At 46.0% G+C, this 9,086-nt stretch overlaps 1 protein-coding gene across 1 annotated transcript in view; it reads right to left on the bottom strand.

The window, feature by feature from the left end:
* The window catches only part of KCMF1 (potassium channel modulatory factor 1), a 43,559-nt gene extending 42,654 nt beyond the window's left edge, over positions 1–905 (bottom strand). Inside the window, 2 exon segments of the mRNA XM_041395903.1 lie at positions 472–727; positions 729–905. Coding sequence (XP_041251837.1) covers positions 472–727; positions 729–905 — 433 coding nt within the window.
* Between the last annotated feature and the right edge of the window lie 8,181 nt (positions 906–9,086).

Below are 9,086 nucleotides of genomic sequence, written 5' to 3' on the forward strand. Positions count from 1 at the left end.
CGTCAGGGCCAGGCAAGCTGCCCGCACACTTCTGCCCCGGGCCCCGCTTCCCCGGCACCCAGGGGGGCCCTGGAGTGCGGAGCCCGGCGGGACCCGCCGCGGCGGCGGCCGACACGTCGGCAGGGCCGCCCCGCGCCACCGCCCACCCACGGCGGCCGGGCCCGCCGCACCACGCTCCGCCCGTCCTTCGGGCAGAGGAGTGGGGCAGCTCGGCCCCCCCTCCGGCCGTACCTGCGGCCCCGGCCCCGCCCGGCGGAGGCCGCGCGGCGAACGGGCCGTACCGGCCTCCCCGGCTATGACACTGCAGAGCGCGGCCCGCCCGCCCGGGCCTCTCCTTCCTTCCGCCGCCGGGCCCCGGGCCCCGCTCCCGGCGGCGCCATGATGATGATCGGCCCCGAAGGCCGCCGGGCCGGGCCGGGCCGGGCCCCACCGCCGCCGCCGGGAGCGGCCTGGGCGCCCCGCGCCGCTCACCTTCATGTCGGGACATCCTAGTCCAGAGACGGCGGCCCAGGCCCGTCCCGGGGCTCCCGCGGGCAGCTCGGGCGCCGCTGCGGCCTCGCCCCCCGCCGCCGCCCCGGTGCGAGAGGAGAGGGGCCGGAGCTGGGCCGGGAAGGGGGCGAAAACACAAGAGGCGGCGAGGAGCCGGCGCCCCGCCCCGCCCCTGCCGCACCAGCGACGGCGGCGGCCGTGCTGGAGCCTTCCCGGCCCCCTGCCCCTTCCCCTTCCCCTTCCTCCTCCTCCTCCTCCTCCTCCCGCCCCGGCCGCGCTACTGGAGGAAGAGGAAGCTCCCCGGCAGGGCGGTGGCCCTCCCGCGCGGGCTGCCGGGCCAGGGCGGGCCCCGCCCGGGGCAAGGAAGCGGTCGGGCTAACGGAACCCAGCTCCGGCGTGACCCGAAGGACACGCATTAATCAGCTTTTTTTATGTAAAAGGAGCGGAGAAAGAGCGGCAGAGAACAGCATGCCCTGAGCCGGCGTTCCGTCAGTGATCGCATTACTCATTCTACCAGATTTGGGGACCCGCGACTCCAGGCACAGGGCTGGAGTCTTTCCTTCGTGGGTTGTTTTTTTTTGTTGTTGGTGTGGTTTTTGAGTTTGGTTGGGGTTTTTTTCTGGTTTTTTTTTGTTTTTTTTTTTGTTTTTTTTTTTTTTTTTATTCCGGGTTCCGCCTTTGTTAGGCCTGCAGAGGACTGCCAGAAACGTCCTTCAGTTGAACTCCAGCTCAGTAAAGAGGATGCCCACGGTGTGCCGTGTGTTGGCCCACTCAGAATCACAGAATAGCTTGACTTGGAAGGGACTCACAAGGATCGTGAAGTCATACTCCTGGCCCTGCATAGGACCAGCCCCGTAAATGACTCCAATGTGCCTGAGAGCGTTTTCCAATGCTTCTTGAACTCTCTCGGACTTGATGTTGTGATCACTTCCCTGGAGAGCCCGTTCCAGTGCCCAACCACCCTCTGGGTTAAGAACCTCTTTTTAATGTCCAGCCTAAACCTCCCCTGACAAAACTTCATGCTGTGCCTTCTGCTCTTGTCACTCTTGTCAGTGTCTGCTCCTCCTCTTCCCTTTACGAGGAAGTTGTAGACTGCAATGAGGTCTCCCCTCAGTCTCATCCAGGCTGAGCAGGTAAAGGGACCTCAGCTACTTCTCATATGGCTTCCCCTCAAGGATCTGTATTCCAGACAAGTGTCTTGGTCTGTCCACACCACGAGGACTTTTCATCCTGTTGGCTTCCTGCCACTTCGTGGAAGCAGGCCTGTCTTGAAACAAGTGAAAAACCTGCAACAGGGCTGTGTTCCTTCCCTGGTTCAGATGCACAGGGCACATATTTAATGCATTTTGGTTTTGCCTTTCTTACTGTGATTTCCTGGCCTTTCCCCAGATTCCATCCATGATAATAGCACCATTTTTTTGCCTTCTCCCACCTGTTTTGTTTTCTCTTAAGTTTTCCATTTACTGTGCTCATGGCATTCCTTCATCTTTGCCAATCCAACGCCTCTGTCTTCTCCACTGTCTTACACCACAGCTCCCATATGTCTGCCTCAGCCCCACAATTCTTAAGCATTTATGTTGGTGAAATATCTTCTCACTCTGTTTCAAAGGTCATGAGGGTCCACACCAGTGCAGCTTAAGTATCAAGGTGCTCGGAAAGGCAGGAGTGAACCAGAAGGTGTTGAAAGGAGGAAGCGCCAGCCTCATTCCTGGCACCACCTCACTCACATTGCAGTTACTCCCATTCCAGTTGCATTATACAGCCTCTGCTTGACACCTTACATGCATGTGCACTCTTTGTTCCTGGTACAAAGGTGCTCCTGGTTTCTGAGCACCTGGTTAATTTCCAGCTTTCCTTTAGCTACATGTAGTTTCATAAACAGTGCCTACTGAGAAGCTAGCTTAGATCTAAAATTCTGAAATTCCAGTGGGTTGTGGGCATTTTCAGTGGCAGCAAGCAATACCTGTGAATTTGATAAGCTATAGGGTAAAATGGAGATAATTTTGAGGACCATTTTGATGGCAGCCAATGACTTCACTGCTTATGAAAACAGGTGGACAGTCAACGGCCATGCAAAAGGGTTGCAAGAAATACAGCACAGATAACAAGAACCTGAAGAGCAGCTTGCATCTGTCATAATACTCACTACCAAACTATGAAAGCATGTCTCGGGAGTGTTTGTCACCAGTCTAGTTCTGGTGACAAAGCTGTACCTCTCCTGCCAGCATTTCACAGCAACAGTGCACAGACTGGATCAGTGAGTAAGATGTATTATTCTACTTTATTTTGTCACTGACAATTTTAAATGCAAATGGCAATTGTTTCACCCAGATGCAAATTACAGACCACCAGTTGCTCCCTTTCAATCCCTAGAAGAGCAAGCCAGTTTGCAAACTAGTAACTCCGCTGGCTAGAGATAGTTCATTTCTCTGAGAGACTGTGGCTCCTCCTGAAGATAACTTTCCTCTCTCTGAGCACTACAATGCTGTGTTGGCTGTGCTAGGTGACCTCCTAGAGGAGCTTCTCCCCATGCATCTGATCATCCCCATGCATCTGATGATCTCCATGCATTCACCTGCTAGAGTGACCTCCTGCAGAAGCTTCTCCCCATGCATCTGATAAAATACAGACTGCATGCTGTCGCCCTGATTTTTTAAGATTTTCTAAGCCTTCTGATGTTTGCATTCTTGTAGCAAACTTTCTCACACACTTTCTGTAAACAACTTATTTTTTTGCATTCTTTTATGGAGGCGGAGAAACTTGATGGACTGTTGGTTTGTCCAGTGTCATTGGAGAGGGTGGCACTTTCACCCTCCAATCCACTGTCACCTTTGGAAATCATAAATGTTGGAGTCAGAAAATAAACTTCCCTTTTTTCTTGCCTTGAGAGCAGCAGCGTGTCTGCGAGGTGTTGTCTCGTGTCCTATAGTGACACCATGCCAGATATTTCAGTGGGACCTGGAAGATTCTGTGCTTAATCTCGGAAGTCCTTGATCTAATCATCTTGTTTCTCCACACTTCAGTTAAAAATCAGTTCAATAAGCTTTCCTCTATTAAGTGTTTCTCAGATGAATATCCCTAGAGTGCACATGGTGCCTCTTCTGTGGCATATTCTCCATCTTTGTAGACTTGAAGTCCAAAATTAAAACTGTAATCCTGTTATTATTTCCTGTTTTCTTGCCTTAAGGCCTGTAGCTATACCCAAAGACACAGTATAGATAAAAGCCTTGGTGCTTTTGGAATTATGTTAGAATATGCCTGCACATGCAGCATTATATGCAGCACCTGCATTATATCCTTCAGTGGGAATTTTGCTGATTGTCTCTTCTGCAAATATAGCAAATACTGCAACTGTAAGATGACTAGGCTCTCAGAGATTAAGATGTGGCAACTCTGTCTGTATGTGCAAAGAGGTACATAACAGAATTTGAATGTCCTTTACAAGGTCATGGCCACCAGTAGAAAATATTATTTTCTTAGAATGATTGTGATAATTAATAACCTATACTGTCCTGGTGTGAACAACACTGTTTCTCAAACCCATATTTGTTATTCCACAGGCAGAATGAGAAAAAAATAGTTTAGTTAGGTTTATAAAGTTTTGGTGTGGATGAATCTTTCTGCCTCTAAGGAAGGAGCCTGCTATAATTGGGTTTCTTGCTCTTTCTCATACACCAGAAGAATTCATAGGTGATAGTTCCTTTGAAGCCAAGAGGAAAAAAATTCAACATTAGTATCTTCCCGATGGATAAAAGCAAGCTGAGAAATAAAAATTTTCTTACCCAAAATCATTCAAGGTCAGAGCTAGACAAGGGATTAGAGACCCAGTTCTCACAGCTAATTAGGCCATTGGATAAGCCACAGTGGTAAACGGAAAAATTGATGAATTTTACCAACATATAATAATACTATGATAAAATTTGTGTCTGAAAGTCATAAAATCCTGTGAAATAGGGGAAGAAATGGTTGTGTGCCCTCATGCAGTTCCTTTCTCTGCCATTGTAAAAAGGGGTGTCTGGAACAGACAGGAGAAGTTTGACCACTGAACAGTGGTCACTGAACTTTGAATTGAACAGTAACATCCTAGAGCAGAACTCCTGAGTGTTAAAACTGTTACATTAGGAGACACTTAATTGCCATTAATGTCCTCAGAATTATTCCCTCTTTTGTAAACTTCTGAAAGCCTGCTGAGACTGTGTTTTTGACTCGTTTCAGTGCTATTTCTAACAGGCTTCATCCATTTGAGGAACGCTTTACTTTGCTTGAACATATCATTACCAAGGCTGGGCAACCCACTGTGTGCCACAGTAGCTCCTTGCAGGTTTGGTGGTTCAGGCTCACACTTGGAACTAAAACACTAGAGAGGTACAAAACTTACATATATTGGTTGCTTGCTCATCAATAGACACATATGGAACTGTGATACATAGATACTTGAATATCAAATTTGTACACTGGTACATGTCAGGGGCTTCCACTACACTTTATTTTCTGCTGTTTTTCTGCCTCCTTTTTCTCAGTAGTGGTTTAACATGGTATAGAGTTGCTTACTGGCTGTGTTCAGCATACGTAAATAAAGCTTTTAAGAGAAATACAGTCTTGCTGCTTTCTTATTTATGAGGAAAGCCCCAAATAACTTAACTCCTTCTTACTTTCTGTTTTACTTTCTGTGCCAAGAATACCTGTTTTGCCATGATAATGGTCCAGAAAACACAAGGACCTTGGGATTCCTATGGTTGGATTCTAGATAGGAAATGGTATTTCTACAAAAATAGTTGTTATGAACTAAATTCTTTCGTGTTCCCAGGCCTGCTTATGGTGTCTCACAATCCACCTTTAAGTGTCCAAAGCACTGGAACTGCACAACTGGAATGGTAGGAATCAGGAACATCAGATGGCTTTGCTTAGTGAGTCCCATTTGGAGATTTTGCAATGGAATACAAGCATCTCACTGGACAAGAGTGGGCTTGAATTTCTAGCAGACTTTTTTCCCTCACATGGAAACTGTACTTGGTCTTAGAGCTATACTGTGCTAAGCACAACTAAATATACTATAAAATGCTCATTTTCAGTTTAAACTTTATTAAAGGTATATAAAAGAAAAGGCAAAAAATCATCATGGCATGAATGGTATCCCCATATGCACCTGCACATACTCTGAAATCACTGCCACACTCAAGCCCTCTGTAACAGATTTTGCATGATCCCAGAATCCTTTTTTGAGTTGGACAGGTGGCATTAAGAGGTTAAGCTGATGGGTACTTGTACACAGCAAGACATAATGTGTGCAAGAACCACATAGAATTCTAATATACTGCTGCTCTTTTCCTTCTATCAGCAGGTGTATCTGGACTTCAGCAAAATGAGGAATTGCCTTGTTTATCTCTTCCATTTTGGAGTCTGCTTTCAGAGTTTGCCCCAGATTGGTCCTTCACTACCAAGCTTTCATCTTTGCAGTCAGTATTTGATGCTGGTTAAGATTCCAGATGTTGATATAAAGATTAAAGTGCCCCAGCTAACTCCTTCTCTTTGACTTTTCTGACCAAACCTTTATGAAGAATTTGGGCCAAAACAAACACTGAAAATTCATCAAATCATTCTGTCCTCTAACAAAAATACTCCAAACTGACCACATACCCTTGTAATCGCATTGCTGCAGTAGGCACACTGTTCTGACAGGACCTAAAGTCGCAGCACACTAGGAAATAGAAATGGCTTTTAAAAATTCTCCAGATTCCAGCTGTAGAAGAGGACAAAGAAAAAATTAATTTATCCTTTCTTGAGATTACTTTTGCTGTTCCTTTGGAGGTTAGTGCTGAACAAAACAATAATCGTCTACTTGATAACCACAAATGTTGCTATTTTGACTCCGTTCTTGTGAATGAATGAGAAACACAGTGTCCCAAGCACTGTTCCCACAAGGAGGAGATATCAGGGATGTATCCTGTGTACTTACAAAGCCTTTTTTCTGGGAACAGGAGGAAGCAATAAAAAAAAAATCTGCTCATCACCATAAAACCTCCTCTGCTGCCCAGATGTGTTTTTTGCACATATTTCTCAGAAGCATGCTGCAGTACTGGTTCAAGCTATGACCTAAATTTTCATTATCCTCTGTTTTTCTTCAGCCCTTTTCTTCCTATCCCCTCCCTCTTCCAAATCAACACCTGCACTTATTCATAAGGAATTCCCTTATTCAAAGGGAATTAAAATCATTGAATCATTCCCTTTGACCTTTTTGAGTGCAGATTTTTATAAGCACTGGATACTGACATACAGGAGACAAGCTACTCTTTGCAAAACTTGGTGGTTAATCTTTGGATCTGTACACCTCTGTTTCAGTACAATTCAAGATTGGTACCTTATGCCTAGACTTTGCAACTCGCTGGAATCATATGATGTGTGAGATGCCATGATGAGGTGATACAATGCCAGTTTCCAAAACTGGCCTCAGACTTGAGGAGGCCTTCACGGCTGGCTCCTTTTCCATGAGGACCCTTGTGAGAAAAGGGGCACTCTAGAACTCACTGCAAAATCTCATCGGCTCCAGGACTATCCAGGTTAAGTGCAGCATGGCGATGCCTGCGATGTCTGCACTGCTTGTACCTGCTTTGCAGGCACAGTGTTGAGGAACAGAAAGCAGGTTGAAACTCCCCCAGTGTCAGAGACTACTAGCACTTGTTGGAATAAGGGGCATCTCTGTACTATAAAGTGACAGCTGAAAGCTGGCATTGTGGGTTACAAAATCCAGGTTTATGTGGGTTTTGTCTTGGCCATAGCTGCTAAGTAGCAATCCTGCAGTAAAACAGGTTATGTCTCATAATTCTTCTTCTTCTCTCCCTAGAAATTTTAGCCTGCATGGCTCAGACAAGCATGTGTCTGACAGTGTATTAGCACTTAAAAAAAGAAATTAGAAACTCAATACAATTAACCTGGAGGGAAAAGACTGCTCTTACTTGAAATGCACAAAATTACTGTGTGTGCCAGGTGGCTCTGTCTGGTTCTACAGTGGGTACCTGTACTGAAATAATTTGCTGTAATATTCTTAGCTGTTGTTAGAGATACATGACTAGTGATTTTCACTTGCCCTTTTCCAGTCATTCCTCATTTCCCCCTTCTTTCTGCAAGAAACTGGAGAAAATTTGAGTTCCAAATGCAACATATCTATGTCTGGGGCACCACTGAATGACAAATAGATCTCGTCAGCTTTTGGGGTTTTATCCAGACATGCCTTCTAGCAGTAAACTAGGTCTCGCCTAAGGCATATCTCCTCACATATTTTCCTCTGAATGTCAGAAGCCAAGCAGTTTTCTATTCTCACTTTACAAGTTTTAAATTTTTCAGTTAAGGAATAATTTGAAAATTGATAATGTGAAAATGTGTTTCTAAAACCAGGTGTTTCTGGTTTTCAGTTGCCCATGTAAATACTCAACACTGTCTCCCTTTTATTGTAGCCTTGAGCTCAATGCAGGATCTTTGCAGGTTAGACCTCAAACAAATTAGCAAGATGATTGGCAGTACCACTCAACTGATATCAGAGTGCTGGAACAGTGCTCAGGAACCCTCCACACCTGCTCTGTAGGTACCTGAAAATAGTCATTTGGACTCATTTTACAGCAGCGAAACTGTTAGTGCAGGAGGCAGCCAGCAAAGCCAGTGAGCACCATATGCTATTGTATACAGGGATAGAGTGCTCTCACTGTCGTTTAGTTAAACTGGGAGTAAAACTCATATTCATTGTGTGTCTGCAAACTAGAACAGGGGCAGATGTGTGCAAACACCTGGCAAGAAAAGAAGGTTATCTACCTGCCCTCTTCTTATCCTGGTAAGCAGGCTTTGGCAGAAGAGGGAGCACCAAGAATGTACAGCAAGGATACACAGTTCTTTTTTTTTTACCTTTTCCTCCTTCTGAAGCTTCTTTGTAGCAGCACAAGCACTTACTCAGCTGGTTTTGGATCTGTTGGAGAGATGACTTGGACAGCAGTGAGGACACATCAGAAAACCAAAGAAGTAAATAATGAAATAGACCCAACTAAAGCAACACAAACCCAAAAGAATGAGAAGCCCAAACACAACAAGATGTATTCTGCAGTTGTAAGATCACTGCCCATGAGCAGTACTGTGATGGCAGCATTACACCTGTCACCCAACTGTTTCAGATGTGGACAGAGGTACCAGAGCTAGCATAATGCCTGTGGGAGGGGGTAATGGCAGCATGTCCTGGAGCTCAGTGCATACACACAGAATAAGCAGCTGCACCTGAGTCACTCTGAGTGCTCAGGTTGGCTTGGCTGAAGTGACACAGGGCATCTCTTCATTCACTTAAAATCTCTGCACTGTGGTGACAGCCCATATGACTCAGTTTTGACAAACCAGTGCATGAGAAGTCTGTCTTTGACCTTCTTTAGGCAAAGTTTTCAGTCCTGCTTACCAGAAAGCAAGGAAACCGCTTTCAGATCTGCAACAGCATGCTAGGCTTCCTCAGTTTGGCCCAAGTCCTCCCCTGAGTTCCAAGAAGCAGGAGTAGGTCATCTTGTCCTTCAATCTATATTCCCAGAAACAACCAGCAATGGCCAGCATTTCATTACAGAGGGACCAGA

The sequence above is a fragment of the Onychostruthus taczanowskii genome, unplaced genomic scaffold, assembly GCF_017590055.1.
Source record: "Onychostruthus taczanowskii isolate IOZ18803 unplaced genomic scaffold, ASM1759005v1 scaffold121, whole genome shotgun sequence".
In the NCBI taxonomy this organism is placed as follows: Eukaryota; Metazoa; Chordata; class Aves; order Passeriformes; family Passeridae; genus Onychostruthus; species Onychostruthus taczanowskii.